We start from the raw sequence: 19,963 nt of genomic DNA, 5'->3' as shown, positions 1-19,963 counted from the left end.
AGATGCAAAAGTTGTAAGATATGGTTAACAATATCTATACTTTAAAATAAAATGTACTGATTGCTGAAAGTATCTAACATGACACCTGCCTACCAATCTGTGCCTGTTGACCAATTTGAAAAACGGGAACCCAGGTTCACTATTTAGCTCTGGAGAGCCCAATTCCCCTCAAAGTAAAAAGTATATCAGAACATTAACAAGAGAAGAGCCATAAGTCAGTGATTTCAATGGAACTACATTGACTGAGTATCTGGCCCACAACATTCCTTATAATTAAAGAGTATGTATATTACATATATATATAAAATGATTAAAAGATATATATTTACACATTAAAACAGGAAAAGAAATTAAATATTTTATATTTGATAAAGATCTCCTAAAACAGAAAAGTTTTAGACTTTTAGTGGATGTCACAATATGATTTAATCTGACACTCACCTCTTGAAAGTGCTTAAGGATATCATTAATGATAAACTCCTTTGTCTCATATGGGTGGACCCTAGTGAATGGATCCAGGTTAATCACTGCATCTTCAAATCGTATTAGAGGAAACCCCAGTGTGCTTTTCAGTGCCTAATTAAATAAAAAACTGGAATTAGAACTTTTATATTCATCTGTACTTCTCATCCATGGTATTTGAATTAATTGATTTCCAAGCAGGCAACAAATCAAATTTACCTAGCAGCTACAACTTGTTCCTGACATGTAAATGGAATACAGTATATTCCCATCTATCCAAAACCCCATTTGCTGGGGGACAATGAAGGGATTTGGATAATGTGGAGGTTTGGATAATAAAGCAGAGATGCCTGTCCAGCGTTATGAAGAAGAGGATGATGATGAGCTCTCAGCTGTGGGAGGCCACCTGAATGGCTTTTGGTGGAAGAGAAGTTTTTGAGCTTCACAGAGATCTTCTTCAGGGTTGGGAAAAGGTAACTAGAGTGTCATAGTTAAGTACAAGCTGGGGCAGATGGTTTAAGTGTAAGGCCTTAACACATTTTGCAAGAAACCACTTAAAATGAAGTGGGCAATTAACACCTTTGCAGTCATATGACAAAGGAGGGTTAGTAGGTTACAAATTGTTGTAATGAGCAGTAAAACCAGCGTCTCTGTTGAGATCATGAAGTGTTATGAATTTAAGAATTATGTCTAGAAGTGTTATGAATTTAAGATCCCAAGCTCATATTTTGAAGGAGTTGTGCAGGTTTCCATTGAGGATGAGGACTCATAGGTCAGATACAGAAGGACTGCTTTGTGCAAAGTGTTTGCCCATAGGGACTAAGGTGTTTTTTTTTTTTTTTGTCTTTTATCATTTTTCTATCTGAGTTCATTCAAGAGCATGGTGATTGTCTGGTTTTACCCACACAACTGTTGTTAGGACACTGCAAACAGCAGTAGCTTTAATGCATTTTTGATCCTACAACAGCCTTCCCCTTCCCCACATAGCTTGTCTCCCATACACTCATTTTCCGAGTTTGTTTTAAGGATACGATAAAAGTAAGGCGGCTTATGCTACCCCCTCTACAATGAAGTGACGGGCAATAGCAATAAAGAATGAAGATGGGTCTAAGTGGCAGGAGACTTATGGGGGAAGTCTGAGCAATGGGAGGAAGATGACTAAAGAAACTGACACCCCATGTGATGCTTGCACATACTCTAAAATTACTTTAGAGCAGCACTGCTCATCTTCATCTTAGGCAATGTCAATGAGAAAGTAAGATTGAAAAGGACAAATCTCTATGAAGTGCTATCACTGGTTCACTAAGACTTGCACAAAGAAGATATGGACTTTAGAATCTGAAACTCTGGCTGTTTGACGGAATTCAAATATGTCTGAGACGTGATATACCTGAAAATATTTCTCTCACCTTAGAACTAACACCAAATTTCTTTCAGATTCATAGAACTGATTCTGAAATTTACTCTTAGATGAAGACAGCTTCGGCAGAACCTTTTCTATCTATGAACAGAAACCATCCCTGGCAGAACTTTTTCTATTCATGAACTGCAACTCTAGATGATTTATGACTCGGAGGCGAGTGATGGCATCAATGATATTACTGCTATCAGTGTCACTAACAAGTTATATCTCAAAGAGAGAGTGGGGTTACATGAAGCCAGTGTCACTCTCCAATAGTGAATGTTACCCAAGAGACAAGCATGTTATGTACGGTCTCCTGTCTTACCTTTTGATATAAGCATAATAATTTTGGAAAAGTGAATTCAGGAGGAAAAAAGAAAAAAAAAATACAAAAAGAAACAGTGATGATGACATTTAGATTGACAAACATCAGTTCTTATTTTAGATCTTCTTATTTTAGATCTTTTGGAGCTGGGGATTTTTTAAATTAAAATATACTTTAACATCACAGCATTGAGGTATGACGTCAAAAACAACAGAAAATGAGATGAAAAGCATCTATGGAACTGTTTACCTTTTACTTCCTTTTAACAAGAAAACTAAAATTCTAAGAAAATGCAGGAAAAAAAATGAAGATTAAAATCTATTTTTATTTCCATTCCTAAGTGACATTAGTTATTGAAGCATTTACACTACTTAAATTCAAAATTCAAACTCATACCTAATCCACAGAGACGCTAAGGTATCAAGAAATCTTTGGCATTTGTGTTATATCATTCTACATTAATCATTGTTACATCCATGTTAAAACGTAAAGTTAAATCAAGTAAAGTGAGTTATTCTGCCACCTACAGGCTACTAAATTATTTTATACAGCTGGTATAGGTGTGTGTGTGTTTGATTGGGCAGGGGTGCGGGGGGAAGAAGGGGAGATAAACTAGGAACTATTCATACAGTAACTAAAAATGACTAAACAAATACTATAATGTACAAACCAATCGCTTATTTACACAATTAGCAAGCAGTTGCCTGTCCATGAACATTAGAGGTTACATAAAGCAGGTCTGTTGATACAGGTAACGAATAAAAATAATAATCCATCTGCACTGACATTGACAAAAATTAGTGCCCAAGCCTTAAAAACAACATTTGAGGAGGTAGGGAAAATACCTAATCAATAGTATATAAAATAACTTAGATATAAAGATATAAAAACAACATTTGAGGAGGTAGGTAGATATAAAGTTGTATTGTGAATTCACTCACTCTCTCCCTCTCAAACTATTCTGTACAACACAATTGACTGGAACACCCTTCTCTGAAAAGTTTGTACATGTTATATAGCCATTGAATATTTTCATAAGAAAAAAGTTTATATGCCCAGTTCTCTCGAGACAATGCTGGCAGCTGCTGGGACGCATCTTTTTTCACACTTAACAATACCAGTTTCTTTAAATTACAATAAAAAAAGCAAGAGAGAGTATAGCAGGTCAAAAATTTTCCAGCAAAATATTTCAGATCTGTGTTCTAGTTATGTGCTGCCTTTGTTAAGTGCACGTCTCTAAAACAATGTCTTACCAACTAGACTAGCTGGCCAGACAGTCCGACCCACTCTACCACTTCCCTCCTCTTCCTCAACCTCAAGCAGATCTGGATGAGGAGCAGTCTCTTGTGCCAATGCAAAAACATAAGAGAAATCTTATATTTTGAATCCATTGTTAAACCACAGAGAGTGCCAATAATCTGTTCTTGACTTGCCCTTGTTCACAGTACCATTGTTAAAAACAGCATATCAGCGTGCGGGGATGAATCGCTTTTCATTTCCCATGGCTGAGTTCCCACACAGGATTCCATGATACCACCTCACATTCCAAAAAAGAAAACATTTTTAAAATGTATAGTTTTAGCAGTGATTGTATTAGTGGGGTGAAAATGGTAAATGATCTAAAAAGGTTTTTCCCATCTCTTATTTTTAAGATTTAATTTTACTTTGTGCCCATTTAAAAACCAAAGTCAACTGTGAATTCATTTGTCGTTTATACAAACTATTTTTAAAGCACTATTAATTTATTGTATGTGCATTGTTGACATTTCTACCAGAAATCATGTCAGGTTTTTGTTTGTTTGTTCTTTTAATCAGATTGTATGAACTCCCCTTCCCTTTGCTTTAATGTTATGATGATGAACACAAAAAGGGTCAATAGTGGAAAGGTTTGGTCCCAGAGAGTTAACAGGCTTTAGCCTTCTCCATCACTTAAGGTGGCCAGTAAAGCTGACCAGAGAATGACAATTCTGTTCATGACAGCTTTCAAGGTTCTGAAATTTTTCATTTTGCACTTGTTTTTGCAAAATGAAATTGTGATGAAATATCTGTTTTCAGAACAAAAAGGTTGTGTTTTCAATCTCTCTTTCATCCATCGTTAAATGTATGCAATAGGTATTTTTCTATTGCATTTCTATACTCTGCTTATGTCTATGCATCTTACTATAACCAGGGAGCTCTAAATCTCCAGGCTTTAGGCTGTTGCATCAAGAAGTTAGTGTACGGTATTGGAACAATGAGTCTATTGCCATAAGAAAGCTTGTACAAGACGTTGCAATATAGGAAGATTCTGCATAAGTGGAAATAGAGAGCGTAAGTTAAAATGTGCACACCTTTTACTCCCACAGTAAATCTCTCTAGTTAGAAAGATAGTAGGTAGGACATATCACATTAGGTGTTGTGGGCAGTGGCTTACCTTGAGGTCTAGAGGCAGTTTGTTGGAAGTGAAGACACTCAACTTTATCTGTGGCACATTGATTTTAAGATTTTCAAAATAGTACCGCTTCTGGGCCCCACCTTGATCAACAGTCTTTTCATGGAGGTTTTCGTCATACTTTTCAACCTCTGCTACCACGACATAACATAGGAATCAAAATCAGGTAATTATGTAGGCATACACAACTATAAATATGTATTTTATAAATATTTATGAGCTTTCTTAGCTGAAGCCTTTCCCATGCTTGGTGGCATTTCAACCAAGGCCGTTCATTTGGACTCATCTCTACTCAATAAATCTGCCTTTGATGTGAGAGGAACCACACCGTTTAGTGCTTTTATCTCAAACCTTGATTCCTTACTTGTAGCTAGTTAATACAAATTATACCACCCAGACACCTAACTTGTGACCTCATACTTCAGTTTTCAGTCAGTATGTTTGCTTTCACTTCTAGTTGGTGTGTACTGAGGAAGACAGACAAAGTAGCACAAAAGCATCTGATAACTACACAACATTCCCTGGTTTTCAGGCATGGTGAAATCTGGCAGTAAATTAAATCTGTTCTCTTTTTGCTTCCTTCATACTTCCTTATCTATCGAAGTTTTGAAATAATATAGCCTGCTGTACTTGTCCACTTAGTACTGACATCAATGAGTTTAGGATCCTTGCCCCCACTAGAATGGAAATTGAGAAAATCTCTATGAAAAGAATTAAAACCCAGTTCTTACAAATAGCACCTAGCCTGACTCTGTCAAAAAAATAACTATTACCAGAGTATGGTGAGGGGGTAAAGAAATAATTTTCTATTTAAAAAGCTCTTTACGTACAAATACTGAGGAATAGATAGTGGTAGCTACAGGCTGATATATTCATTTCTTTTCCAACTTTGCCAAATCTAAATGAATATATAATTTATTTTATTTTATTTTTATTTCAAGCATCATCACAGAATCTAAACACTGGTCTCTATCGTGCCATCTACTGCTCAGACTTCCTGGATGAGCTCTGACATAACTGGACAGATATCAATCCTGCCAGCACTACCATCCCACTCATTACTGGAGAAGGAGATCGAAGCAGAAAATGTCTTCAGCTAGCCCACTTTTCAATAACACCCACACCATATCCACAGACTGAAATGTTGATTTCATTAATCAGTAAATGTAATGTATTTGTTACCACAATGAAGGACAATTCTTTACAAATTCACAGAATCCTAGAAGGGATCTCAAGAAATCATAAAGTCCAGCCCCCTGCACTAAGGCAGGACCAAGTAAACCAAGACAAACTTCTTGAAACTTCTGTAAATACTGCACCCACAAATGAGTGATAGATACTATGGAGTATGCCTTCTAACTGATACACAAACTTAACTATGAAATAGAACACAGGATTGTTACATGGGTTGAAGTTACCACTGTACATTTGCAAAAGGCAATGAAAGCCTGTGTAATTGCTTATCCCTCTACCCCATCTATGCACTGTGCCATCAGCCCCATCCACCTTCCTTCTATGAGCCATCCAAATTGGTCATTTTCACATTTTTCAAACAAACAAAACTGGCACGCACCAACTATTTATTAATACAACACTATTTTGGCATATTTTTTATATTCAATTAAATCTGCAATTTGCAAGAAACAGGACTAAGTGAGTGCAATTTTGGGCAAGACTTCCCATTGTTTCAAATAACCTGATCTTATCCTTAAAGCTCTAATCATTTTAGCTATTGTAGGATTTAAATAGTTAACCACAAGATGCTTTCTATTTCAAAGGAAGGTTACATAGTCCCATCAAAGTTAATTTTTTCTCTCTCAATGAAGCCTGCAGGATTATCGATTTAAAAACATACTATTTTAGTATTCAGGTATAGAATTTTTAAAACAGTATGCACAGCAATCCACTACTGCCCAATAAAAATGGGGAACAGAGACTGAAAAAAATATTATTGTCTCAGCAGCCAATCAGCATGCCAGGCCATACAGCTCTGATACAACTTTGGAATTCTGACTTGGGAAGGTAACATTCATACTGGTAGAACCAGAACTACTTATAAGAGCAGTGGTATTTGGTTTTCAAGTAAAGAAAAACTCAGAGAACCCTAACTCCACCAAAAAAATTGGAATAATTTATAATAAACTCAAACATGCTGCTGGCAGAAGAGGCAGGTAACTTCATGATTCCTCCATACTAAAGAGACAATTACTCGTAACACAGAAGTTTCTCTCTCTCAGTAAGTGTGTGTGTTATTCTACTGACAGAAATAACATCTGCTTAAAACATATATATATGTACTTGGCTGGGTTACTGATTTAACTTTTTCTTTCTTTTGTCTGATTCTTGCTCTAACTTCCCTTATAAATAAATCAACAATTCTGTAGGACTACTTCAAGCCTGCATCCTGATTCACTTGTACTATCACTCCCTCTACCTAGAAAACAAGGAAGCATTGGATGGAAAATTTGAATGAAATTGCCTCTCAGGCAGAGATGTATTAAATGGATCCCGTAGGAAACTGAAAATAAAATCAACCCCCTTGAGAATATATATACCAATTGATTCAAATGATCAGCAAAGTCAGGATGACTCACTTAGCTTCCATGAATATTACATAGCTTGTTTAAAGCATCATATAAGAAAAAGATTCCCAAAACAACAAAGGAAGAGCCCTAGAACTAAAGATCAACAAATATTGGTCTGTTAAGCAACAAAAATAATTTAAGTAGCTTCAGCAAGAAATAGGCTTCCTTTCCATAGTTGAGAATCTTGCTCCTCATCTCAGTTACATTTTGGAACAGATTGCTGTGAAGTTTGTTCTTTTGGAAAGAGAATCTACATTTTGCTCTGGAAGAAATTTCTACAGTACATAGACAAAGGCAATATGTAAATACTAAGCAGGCTGAAAAGTGAACTGCAGAAACTTCCCCCATCCCGTCCTTTATGGATTTCTTACAATGAATCAAGATGACCTCCAAGATTTTTGTTTTACCCAACAGAAACTATACTTCACATCTGGAGTATACGATTCTCTCCTCCCTCTTATTTCTGGAGGGAACAGGCAAGCTGTTTGGAGGACCTCAACAGTTGTATAAAATGAGGCAGTAACCTGAGCTTCAATCCTCTTTCTCCCACCCTCAATATCGAGGGGGAAAAGGATACGATTTCCTTCTTTGCCTTCTTCATTTCAGTTTGGGGAAGACACAAGGGGAGAAACACCTCAGGTTACCGCCTCATGTGACTATTAGAACCTCTAAAGATCTTATTGGGGCCTCCAGCAAAGAGAACAATTTCCATTATTTCAATACAAATAATACAAGCTGATTCTTTCTCTCTTTATAAATCTTAAAAGCATTTCTAATTGTTTTGTCATATACATTTAAGCTCTTACTAAGTTTAGCCATATTTTGTCTGCACCTTTGATGATACATCAGTCTTTTAGCAAGGTCTAGACTCTAGTTTGTACACACTGATCTCTTTGGAACAAGAAAGCAATACCAGAAAACAACAATAGAGAAAAAGCAACGTGGTAAACTAAGAGGAAGGATAGTCCAGTTGTTATGGTACTAGTTTGAGAACTGAGAAACTCTGCTCTGTCAGAGGCTTTCCTGTACGACCTTGGGCAAAATCACCTTGTCTTTTTGTGCCTCGGTTCCCCATCTGTAAACAGAGGATAACAGCACTGCTCTACCTCATAAGTAGAAATACATTCAAGATTGTGAGGTACTCAGACACTAAAGTGGGCTTGTCTACACTTGGAAATTTACAGAAATAGCTATTCTGGAATAGTTGTTTTGATATGCTTGTATGAGAGTATCCACACAGGGGTTTTTATCAAATTAACTATTCCAGAATAATTATACCAAAATAATTATCCCAGAAAACGAGGTTACTTACCAGTAACTGATGTTCTTCAAGATGTGTTGCTCATGTCCATTCCCTTATAGGTGAATGCACACCACCGTGCATGGTTCCTGGAACTTTTTCCCCTTAGCAGATCCCGTAGGGCCAGCTCTGATGGCCCCTGGAGTCCTACGCGCATGCCATGGTATATGAGGCACAGCCGGCCCTACGCCCCCTCAGTCCCTTCTTTCTGCCAACTCTAGCAGCGGGGACGGGGGATGGGTGGTGGAATGGACATGAGCAACACATCTCGAAGAAGATCAGTTACTGGTAAGTAACTTAGTTTTCTTCTTCAAGTGATTGCTCATGTCCATTCCATTATAGGTGACTAACAAGCAATATGTTGGAGGTGGGTAGGAGTTACCGGTGAGCTGCCCTGGGCACAGCTCTGCCGAATCCCACGTCCTCTGTTGCCTGCTGGGCGATGGCACTTGAGCCCTGGTTGAATGCGCTGTGATGGTTCCCAGGAGGGACACCCTTGCCTGCTGGTCGCAGAACTTGATGCATGATGTAATCGGCGAAGAGATGCCATCTCCTCTCCTCCTCCGAACCATGCGGTTTGGGAAACACTGGGAGAAGATTATCTTTGTTACCATGAAATTGGGAAACCACCTTGGGCGGGAAGGCTGGATGCAGCCTCAACTGCACCTTATCCTTATAGAATACTGTATAAGGGTGCTCCAAGGCAAGGTCTTAATCTCGGAGACCCTCCTAGCTGAGGTAACGGTAATGGAAGACTACCTTCCCTGAAGGCATGAGCAGGGGGCATGAACCCATGGGTTCCAAGGGGGGCCCCGTGCGTCTCGAGAGGACTCGAGTGAGATCCCAGGGAGGCCCCGGGTCACAGACCTGCAGGTAAGCCTCTCCACCCCCTTGAGGGACCTGATCGACATGGGGTGGGAGAACAGCGGTCTCCCCTCTAGCTGCTGATGGAAGGCTGAAATGGCCGCCAGGTGAACCTTCAGTGAGGCCAGCGCTAGACCCTGGAGCTTTAGCTGGAGCAGGTACTCCAGGGTCGCCTGTTAAGGCAACAGGCTAGACAGACTGCCCCAGACACTGTCTAAGAGGTAAACCGTTTCCACTTAGCCCAATACACGACCTATGTAGAAGGTTTCCTGCTTCCAAGCAGGAGTTGTTGGGCCTGCACCGAGCAGGCTCTCTCCCCCTCAGTCAGCCACAGGGCCTCCAGGCTGTGAGGTGCAGGGGGTCCAGGTCCGGGTTCAACAGTTCATGAGGAACGCGTCGGAAATCAACGTAGTCACACGACCCCGGAGCAAACAGAACCTCGGACACCTCGCGTTCCAGGCCAACGCGAATGGGTCCAGTTGGGGAACTCCCCCCTTCTGGAAGATCCTCACCACCAACTCCGGGTGCAACTGCCTGTTGTGACGGGTTCGGAACGACTTCCTGAGGCTATCCGCTTCTTCGTTCCACACTCCTAGGAGTCCCTGCAGAGGGCCAAGGGGTGTGGTCCCCCCTGCCAGTCTATGCAAACCATGGCTGCGGTGTTGTCCATCAGCACCTGCACCGCTTTGGCTGTCAGGAATCGGAGGGACACCTTATATGCTAGGTGAATGGCTCTCAGCTCCTTCACGTTGCTGTGAAGAAGCTTCTCCTCCCCCAACCAGGGCCCCTGATTGCCTGAGTTGACGCTGATGCAGGCTCCCCATCCTACATCGGGAGCATCAGAAATTAGGGTGCCCGACAGGACCAGTTCCTCGAAGGGAACGCCTTTTGGGGGGGAAGAGGTGGCATGGGCAAGGCCAACAAGGCTCTTGCCATCTGAAAAGCCTCCAGTGTCGACAGCGTTGGCAGGGGCACTCTCCCACTCCCAGGAGTCGGGGGAGGCTTCCTGCTCAGAGATGCAAGCACTGGAGAATGCTCAACAGTACGTGGCTGGTGCATCTTCTTGCTGGTGCATGCTGTCTCTTCTTCTTCAGCACCGGGGATGTTGCTCGGTGCTGAGTCAAGCCCAGTGCCGGCGGTGCACTTCGCACCGAGGTGACGCTCGGTGCCATGGAGCGGGATGGCTCGGATGCTGGGCGTAGCACTGCCTCCATAAGCAGGGCTTTTAACCAGATCTCTCGGTCCTTCTGAGTCCACGGTTTAAAAGCCCTGCAGATCTTACATTTATCTTTCCTGTGCTCTTCCCCCAGGCACTTAAGGCACTGATCGTGGGGATCACTGAGCAGGAAGGCCTTCCCACAGGAGGCACACGGCTTATATCCGGGTGACTGGGGCATGGCCCAGCCACTCTAAGTCCCTCAGGGACTTCTTATCTAACACTACTTAACTACTTAAAACTAACTAACCTACTTCGAATAACAAAGAGTTCAAACAAGAGGAATAGTACTTGCAGAGAGCAAGGCTAGTTCCAGCAATCCTCACAGGCGGAAAGAAGGAACTGAGGGGGCGCAATGCCTCATATACCGCGGGACTCCAGGGGGCACCAGAGCCGGCCCTACGGGATCTGCTAACGGGAAAAAAGTTCCAGGATCCGTGCACTCACCTATAATGGAATGGACATGAGCAATCACTTGAAGAAGAACAGCTATTTTGGTAAATTTCCAAATGTTGATAAGCCTCAGAATAGATTCTTCTCTAATCCTTCTATGCGATTAAAACATTCAAAGGCTTGTTTCACTTCAACTAAGATCAAGAAATCTTTTTATTATACTTAAAGCCAAGGGTATAGATGTCACCAGTTAAGAGGTCAGGGACAGACAAAAAGTTTTCTCAATTAACCAAGAGGAACTGTCCAAGGAACAAATTAATAGAGATCCAATCTCTAGCCATGAGTTTGTTTAATAAACAAACATTACCAAACAATGTGGTTTGCTAAATAATATTTCTTTCATCCTAGTTCAGCTGAATGCAGATACAGGAACTGAAGAGGAATATTAAACTTCTTCCCATAGGGGCTCATCTCAACTGTGCACTGGACAATAAAATGTTCTAGGAGTCATTCCCCAAATCTTGGAACAAACACTGTACAATATGTAAGCTGCTTTAAAAAGGCTATTGACACATCTTAGCTTTCCAGCTTTTCACTGTGGAAGTTTCCAGGCTGCCAAAGGATTTCAAGTTAGCAGTGGAAATTGCCAGGCATTCTGAACTAATTCTGTATGCAGACAACAGGGATACAATAAAATCTGCACACCGTGGAAGAGACCTTGTAACTTTATACTGTACCTGATTCTGACTGATCATAGCCAAAGAAACTCAGGAGTTTCAGGAGTAGTTTCTCTTCAATTTGGACTGTGAACTTTCGTGCTGTGATCATCAGATGCTGCAGAGATAAATGTATTTCATTTTACAGTGTGAACAACAGAAATGTTCTCCAGCTACCCCATCAACAAGAAAAATCTATTGTAACTTGACACGATTTTTTTATTCATAGGGTTTCATAAGATCCCCACTATCAAAATGTCTGAGGCCCTTTTTCCCCCCTCATTACAGTTCCAAGAAATCTGCAGTGAACTGTATTTGTTTAGTTCTTGTAACTATCTGTGCTTAATTACTAAATATCAATATTGCAGAATTATTACTGTCTAAGGGACTCTGACATTACAATCAGCTATTTTTCAAATAATGTCAAAATCAATAACATTCACTTAAAAGGTTTAAGTTTCATACTAGGCTTCAAGAATCTACCTAGTTTTGCCACTGCTTTGTGTAGGCTAGGATTAATAAATAATGTTATAACTGTTAACATTTGAAGTCATGCTTCTAAATTAGGGTTGATGTTACAAGGTATCTGCTGTTCATGACAAGGACGGGGGGAAAAAATTCACCTTATATACATCATGTAAAGCATAGCATAGCTGATCCCGCCTATTATGATAGGTGGGGTCTCAGTTCTCTGAGGCTTCAGACAGTGGCTTGAAGGCTAGATTCTGGACTTAGTGTTTAAAGCATTAAAGGTTTGGTCCAATTCGGCATCTTCTACAATCCCTTGCACTGTTATATGTAATAGTCTTCAGATAACTAATTAAATTCTGGATCTTATTGTCATTCTGATGGTATCTGGGTGGAATTTAAAGATACTAACTTTTTTTTGGAAAACAGCAGAGGATATCCCCAGGGTCTTGGCCAATATTCTCTCCCTTAATAAAATCAGGTTCTAAAATTTAAGGGAGAGCTATTCAAGAAAGTTAAATGGCTCCCATATTTGCCTGCCAAGTCACTGCACTGTCATCAACTCATCAATTGCAAAGTACTTAGAGCATGAAAGGGATTGATGAAAGAAGTCCTCTTGGTCACAAAAAAATTAGTACATCTGCACATCTGATTTAGTTTAGATTACTTACAGATACAAAACTAGGAATAAGTAAAAACACTCAAACACAATGACAGTTGAATGATACAATCAATCTGGATTACCTTGTATATATCAGTTAGTGCATTCTTACTGGGAAATTTCATTGTATTTAACTGTATTGCCGGGCCTGTCTCAATTGCTTCATTTTCATTGATTTTGGGGGTCAGAAAGAGCATGAAAGGCTGAGTGGTGCCAATGAGCTGGTTATCCACCTGAAGAATTAACAAGAAAGCAGAAGATTTTGACAACTCTTCAGCGTACATAATGAAATCTAAGCTCGCTTTTTAAATTGAAAGCTAAAAGTTCTCAAAAGAGGTGTGGTTGTTTATGTCCTGTAAACAGCAGATACACAGAACACACTACGCACATTTCATTTTTCTTAATCATTAAAATCCCTTCAGAAGCATTCAGAAATACCTCTCCTTTGCCAATATTGTTGCAACTAGCAACATACACAAATGTGCATGAGTACTTTGAAAGCCTGGACACCATTAGGCAGTACAAAATGGATCCTAAATAAGATCAGCCTGTTTCTTCTGCATAAGTCACAAAGCACATATCAACAAAAGATATGCCGAATTAAATTGCTTCCCCATTGTAAGTCTGCTTATGATTCCCACCCTTTTTAAGTCTGCTTATGATTCCCACCCTTCTTCAATTTACACATGGTATTCTACAAAAACACACAGCTGTCATTAAGAGAATTTAAATACTACAAATTGGCTTAAAATAAGGTTAGAAATACTTGGAAGTGTTTTATTTTCTCAAAAATGAGGCCAAATTGGACAGGCTGGTTCCTGAGCCCTGAATGGGAACCACCACAATGAAGAAGGCGTAAAGTGCCAACCCCTAAATTCCCTTCTCAGACAAAACACCATCTGAGTAAAAACAGCAAGAATGTCTCTAATCATCTGTCCTACATTGACCTATGTATAGCACTATACATACTGCTGCTACCTTCAATGGTTGATCTCTCATTAGTCAGCTACAGCACCTGATGATTTTTGTATAATAGTGAACAGAATGGTGAGAAAGCTTTTTGTAAACTTTATGCACGTTACAAAAGATTCTGACTTATACAACAGCTAAAATTAAAAAGGAGTAGAAAGACTAATAATCAATAAATAGATTAGTGTCTCAACTACTGGTACACAACAGGACAATGAAAAAGCACGGGTGCAAAACATTAACTCTGGATCTCTGATCAAACAAAAAGAGAAAAGATTAGACCGAATTCTGATATTCTGCATGTGTACATCGGAAAAAGCAAAAATAGTCAGAAAAAGATTTTGAAAAGTGACTAGACATAATTAATCAGGTGATGTGAAAGGGGAGGACAAAGGAAAATTTCCTTGAAAATATTTTTAGAGGACTGGTGAGCAAGTTTTATTCAAGTACATATTGAAAATCTTCCTAGTTATTTAACTAAACTATTGATGTTCACGTTTATACTGATTTGCTGTTTGTATTGTTATGTCTACTTGCTATTTCATTATGGCCCCATCCACAGCCAATTTGTGGAGATGGAAAGACTCCCACTGACTTAAATGAACTTTGGTTCAAGCTGCATGATAGCCATCTTTTTCCAAATTAAGCCTGATTTTGTCTTCTCCTCTAACATTGTATAAAAAGTCATTTTAGCCTCAACATCAATAGGGTTTTGTCTGTGGCTAAGGAAAAAATTTCTACAAAATTTGAAGAGAATTAGACAGGGGCTTCTGAATTATAACCTCAAAATAGAAATATTTAGACTTAAAAAAAAAAAAAAAAAAAGACTTGTAATTTTATTTCTTCTTCTATCATCATCATCACGACCACCACCAAAATCCCAAAGTGATATGGCCTCCTGGCAAACTGAGCACCAACTGAATCTCTTTCTGGAAAGGTGTTTAAGGCAATCTGATTATATGTTTAGTTTAATGTCCATCATTGGCAATCCTGTCACATCGCCAAAGCTTGAGGAGCAGGGGGTGGGGTCACAGTTCTGGTGTTGGTGGCCCGCACAATTCCACAAAGATTTTGGTGCTCCTGCACCAGTGTATTCACGATCTCAAAGTAGAAGGTATTCAGCTCAATGCCATCAACAGCTGGTTCCTCAAGCTTATCCATCAACCAATCAACACTGATATTGAACGACTGATAGAACACAGCCTTTCTGAACTCTCATGGAGATAGAAACCATGCCCTCCATCTGCCATTGACTTGAAGGCAGCTTTCCATTCCATTATGGAGCGCTTCTATCAATGACATCTTCCCAGGGACACTAGGATGCCTCATCAGATCCCAGCAACTTGCTTGATGCACTGAATCAAAGGCCAGACAGAAGTCCAGAGAAAGTACTATGCACGGCTTATTAAATTCAGCCATCTTCTCAAAATGCTGTCTCAAGGAAAAGAGCTGATCGACAGTGGAGCAACCAGGTCTAAAGTCACATTAGGTATCCCAGCCCTCATTTTTTATAACAAAAATCAACAGGAAGAATGAAATTTAGTTTACAGGACATTCCCAAGTGAGATCTTGTGACTTGATCCTAATCTTATGGGGATTGTGCTAGCATACAGCCTGCATTATAGTGGTACACAGTACATATAAAATAATTTTAAAAATTCTTAATTAGACAAATCTACTGAATGCAATCAGTCCTCAATCTTCATTAAGGGCCCAAACCTGCCAGGTGTTAAGGACGCTTAGCTGCATATAAGAAGTGATTAACATCTTAGTGGATTACACAGAGCAGCTACATGGCAACCAACTACCCAAGTGCCAGACGTGGCTCCATATACAAACCTCTTAGGCCCAGACAATGAAAACAGAGCACTAGCTTAGAAAAAGCTAAGGTGTGTGTGGCAGCAGAACCGTGCAGTTAGGGTCAGAAACATGTACATACAAAACAAATTATAAAACCAATGTTCTGTGATGCATTGTTTTCATTCTCTACAAAGAAAGGAAAATCGTATGCTTACATCTCTATGGAGGCACAGTTAAAGTAGCATAGGTGCCTTGTTTGAGGAATGCAAGTTAAACACTGCATTTCATGGCTTTCTTTGGTTTGCATTGTTAAATCTAATGTTTCTGAAAGGTAAGAAGCACTCAGGCTTAACTTGATCCTTTCAAATCCTTAAGAATATGAGTCTGGGATTATATATAACAGAAATATACTGGCCACCTTGACTGCTAAACCTGTCAAACTTGTGAATTATAATACGTTTTACGTGATTGATTCAGGGTAGTAAGCTGACATTTTGACCAAGATATCAGAGCAAAATTCTGCTCTTATAAGAAGGTGACCATGACATCTTTAATGTTGATATGTTGCAGACCAGACCTGGGCTTTTATTATTTCACCTGAAACACATCACCTGCCTCTAAGCACTGCAAACTGCATAACACATCACTACTTTATTACATACGGACACACAAACATCCATTGCATCCTTAAATAAATTATGAAAATAAATGCACACATTTGTTCCAAAAATAGTTACCTGTACATCCTGTATACTGAGCTCAAGCAACTGACTGGTTGACAACTGTGTGTAGTGAACATTAATTCCAGTGAGGCTTGCAAATATCAGTTCTTCAGGAACTTTGTTAACTAAAGATAATCCTATTCCACCTTCTAATTTCACTAGCACCTGAAAACAAGAACAATTAAAAAAATTTCTACATGCCACACACACATTTTTGGCCAATGCATTTCTTTACCCGGTTTAAAAACATGCTCGTTGCCAGTAGAGTCTTCAAATACGTACAGAGGTCCTAAACTATAATAACAAGCTTGTGTGACAAGTTGAATGACTTGCAACTTTCACTGCTGACTTTCAGTTTAGAATTTGGGGTTGTGACATGGAAAAACAACAGAGTAAGAGGTCTGAATAGCAATAAAGATTTATAAAGGCCAATATTATATACACCCCTCCCCTACAGTAAAAAAAAAAAGACCTATCAATTTTATTATCTTACTTCCAATTCTTGATCTGTGTCTGGATTTTTTAACTTGTGTAGATCTTGTTCCGTAACTGGAAGTTCACCTCCTTCACACGATAAACGATCATTTCTACGTTGGTTAAAATCTGTTATCTAAAACAAAATGAACTACTAAGAAGCTTTATCTTATTTATATACAAGAAGAAAAATCAAGTATATTCTACCTACATATGGTAGGAGAAGCTTTAAACTAAAAATACAATGGCAACATTTCTGATCAAATCTGAAACCAATTTTATACTACATGAGATTTTTCCCCTTCATGCTATTACAAATTAATAATATGCTCGTCTACCTTTCTTTTGCACAAGAATTTACAGCTGCATGGTTAAAATATCAAAAAGTATTCCAAACATTACAGAAACATCAGAATAAAAATTAATAATGGAACTTTGTCCAGAATTGAGGAATAGCTTTCACCTGAAGAACTCGAGTTGGCCCATCTGGGACGACTCTGACTGCTAGTACTCCTGACCCAGGCCTCATCTTCTGGTTTATAAACTGCTGTTCAGGTGGAATGGGCCCCAAAAGCTCCAGAGACATATCAGGACCAAGAACAACTTCAGCCCCATCACACAAACCTGATATTCCTCCTTTTGCCTAGAAAAACATAATATAAAAAGCACAAGTAGAAACACTGAATGGTACAGAAGGGCACAGAGAATGGTGTTTGAATACATTAATTTTAAAAATGTATTTAAAAAAATCACTTCTCTTTTATAGATCAAGCTATTTTCAATCCATTTAAAATGTATTTATCTTTTTCTCTATTTATTCCACTGGAGAAAAAAATCCACAACTCATTTGAGCAGATGGGCAATTAGGCCAACTGTATTTTTCAGACTGCACAGGTGTAATAGATGAATGCTGCAACAGAAGTTGTATTTTATATTACTAAAGTTTCTGGTAACTGAACTTCAGCCATTTGCATGATTTAAAAAAAAAAAAAAAATCTGGATCCATGATTAAAAATTCACCTTGCATGTTCAGAACTGGGAATGGGATAAAAGCTCTGCTAAAAGTGAGTGAAAGTTCTTAAAAGGTATTCTGCAGAGGGACAGAAAATTTCTTGGCTCTATTTTCTAATCTTTTATAATAGATCCAGAGTTAAAGCCAAATACACTGTGGCCTTCACTTGTTAAAAAGACTTATATCACTATGAGTTAACTCCTTAATAGTGGAACCTGTATTGCTTCAAAAACGGACAATAGAGGAACATGTTACCATCACTAATATGCAGCTAAGGTTGGATCATCCACCACAAGAGGAATGTCTTAGCTTTTCCATTTCCATAGTATACACAGATGTTACATCAAAGCAATTCCAATGTGCTGCATAAATACACCACATGTCGGATGTATACAACTTGCATGTATATATTGCACGCATGCCATAAGTGCACATGGAAAGCCAATAGAACATTGTGGAAATAACATTATGCAACTTAGTATCTTGACAGATTGTTTGTATTTTTTCCCCCTCAAGAGGACAAAAAAGTAATTAGACCATACTGAGGATTAATTACTAAAACTTTTTCTTTTAGTTATTAAACAAAGTCACTGGAGTCATAAAAACAAGAAAGTCAAGAAACTGTAAACACAGGGACACAGAGTTAATTCATATAGTTAAAAAAAAAAAAAAAAAAAAAAAAAAAAAAGTTTCACCTGTATTCAAAACCACTTTTTAAACATGCTTTTGGATCGCAAACTTGTACAAGTTTCAGCACAATGAAAGTTTTCATACCCGAGTTTGGTTATAAGAAAAGTGCGGGGAAAATGGATGGCAAAAGGGACTGAATATCGTCTATACAGTCTTCCAACCAAAGACAGATTAATAGTGGGTGAAAGTCATCGCAAACTGTTTGATGGCTAAAGTGAAACCAATTTGATGGTGTGAGTCTAGTTCTCAATGGACATATGTCCACATCATAAATACATTAGTTTGACACAGATTGGCATCCTTATTGGCAGTTTTAGCTAAGAGACTAAGAAGTGAATGAACATTGAGACTGAATTACACTTTAATCTCTAAAACAATCTTTTAAAATTAGGATTGAAACACACTGGCAGGGGCAATATGGAAATGTTGCACTGCTGCTGTCCTTTCTGTATCTCTCCTAGAGACAGAGGACTTCTATCTCCAAGATTCTCAATCTTGCATCTTTTTCAAGCACAGCATTCACATAAGCTTCATAGAACAGCAGACATTCTTAAAAGGACACTGTGAAACACATCTAAAATATTTTCCATAATTTTTATCCTCTCTGCTTGTAACAAAAGAGGTTTGTCTCAAACTTCAAATTGGATCTTGACAGATTTCCTGCTCCATTGCATGCACATGCTGTTTTGTTATTATAGGATTAGTCATCAGTGTGGCAAAGCTGCTGGTGTTTTGTTTTGTTTTGAGTGAATAAACATCATTGAAGCTATTGTTTTGGGAAAAAACAGCACACAAAAGTTACAAGGAATTTAGAAACAAGAAAAAAATCAGGTCAAATATAGGACTCACAAATCTTGAGTGTCCCTTTAACTACAGAATTCTGAATAGTGATGTTATTATCCTATAACTTACAAGTCAATTCCAGTTGCATAATATAACAGCCAGACTTTGATCGAAGGGCTCACATAGCAAATACCATAGTCCCTCTTTACACCAAGTCAAGGTTGATTTCTATTGGTATCGTTTGTATATCACATTGTCTTTCAATATCCTATTATTATAAAATATCCTCTTATCACAATCTTATTTATCACAAAAATCAAGCCCTATTTTCTACTGCAAGAGGTAGTATACATACACAGAATATACATTCCAAGAGACTTTGTAAACAAGACACAGATAAATTGGATTAAAACAGAAAGATACAAAACACGCAGTAACAGAAACAACAGACCATTGTAAATATCAACATTCTTCAGGTATGAGAATTTATCAGATGCATATGCATGTGTTAGTTGCCTGAAAAGTACATGTACAAGTGTTATGCAGAACTTAATAAAGCATGCATTGCTGGAAACCAGGTTGAGGTACTTTTGAAAATCTGACTATGAAAGTCGTATGTCTTGATTATCAGAAGTGTGAGAACACACGACTCCAACTGACATCAGTGAGTTGTAGGTGCTCTGCATTTCT

The 19,963-nt window shown here is 38.7% G+C and overlaps 1 protein-coding gene across 5 annotated transcripts in view; it reads right to left on the bottom strand.

Moving 5' to 3' along the window:
- Positions 1–19,963, bottom strand: part of VPS13D (vacuolar protein sorting 13 homolog D) — a 172,820-nt gene that overhangs the window by 64,358 nt on the left and 88,499 nt on the right. For 4 of the 5 annotated variants that reach the window (XM_067567468.1, XM_067567467.1, XM_067567464.1 and 1 more), the window contains 7 exons: positions 17,252–17,431; positions 16,808–16,924; positions 16,330–16,479; positions 12,907–13,056; positions 11,716–11,812; positions 4,603–4,751; positions 442–576 (listed from right to left, as the gene is read on the bottom strand). In XM_067567468.1, the coding sequence (XP_067423569.1) occupies positions 442–576; positions 4,603–4,751; positions 11,716–11,812; positions 12,907–13,056; positions 16,330–16,479; positions 16,808–16,924; positions 17,252–17,431 (978 nt within the window). Of the gene's footprint in view, positions 1–441; positions 577–4,602; positions 4,752–11,715; positions 11,813–12,906; positions 13,057–16,329; positions 16,480–16,807; positions 16,925–17,251; positions 17,432–19,963 lie in introns of those variants that run through there. The other variant, XM_067567469.1, reaches the window with a different exon arrangement.

Source organism: Emydura macquarii, unplaced genomic scaffold, assembly GCF_026122565.2.
Source record: "Emydura macquarii macquarii isolate MOO-44397 ecotype Brisbane River unplaced genomic scaffold, CSIRO-AGI_Emac_v2 contig_2768, whole genome shotgun sequence".
Lineage (NCBI taxonomy): Eukaryota > Metazoa > Chordata > Testudines > Chelidae > Emydura > Emydura macquarii.
Note: the sequence above shows the minus strand (reverse complement) of the source record. Positions and strands in the feature narration are given on the sequence as shown.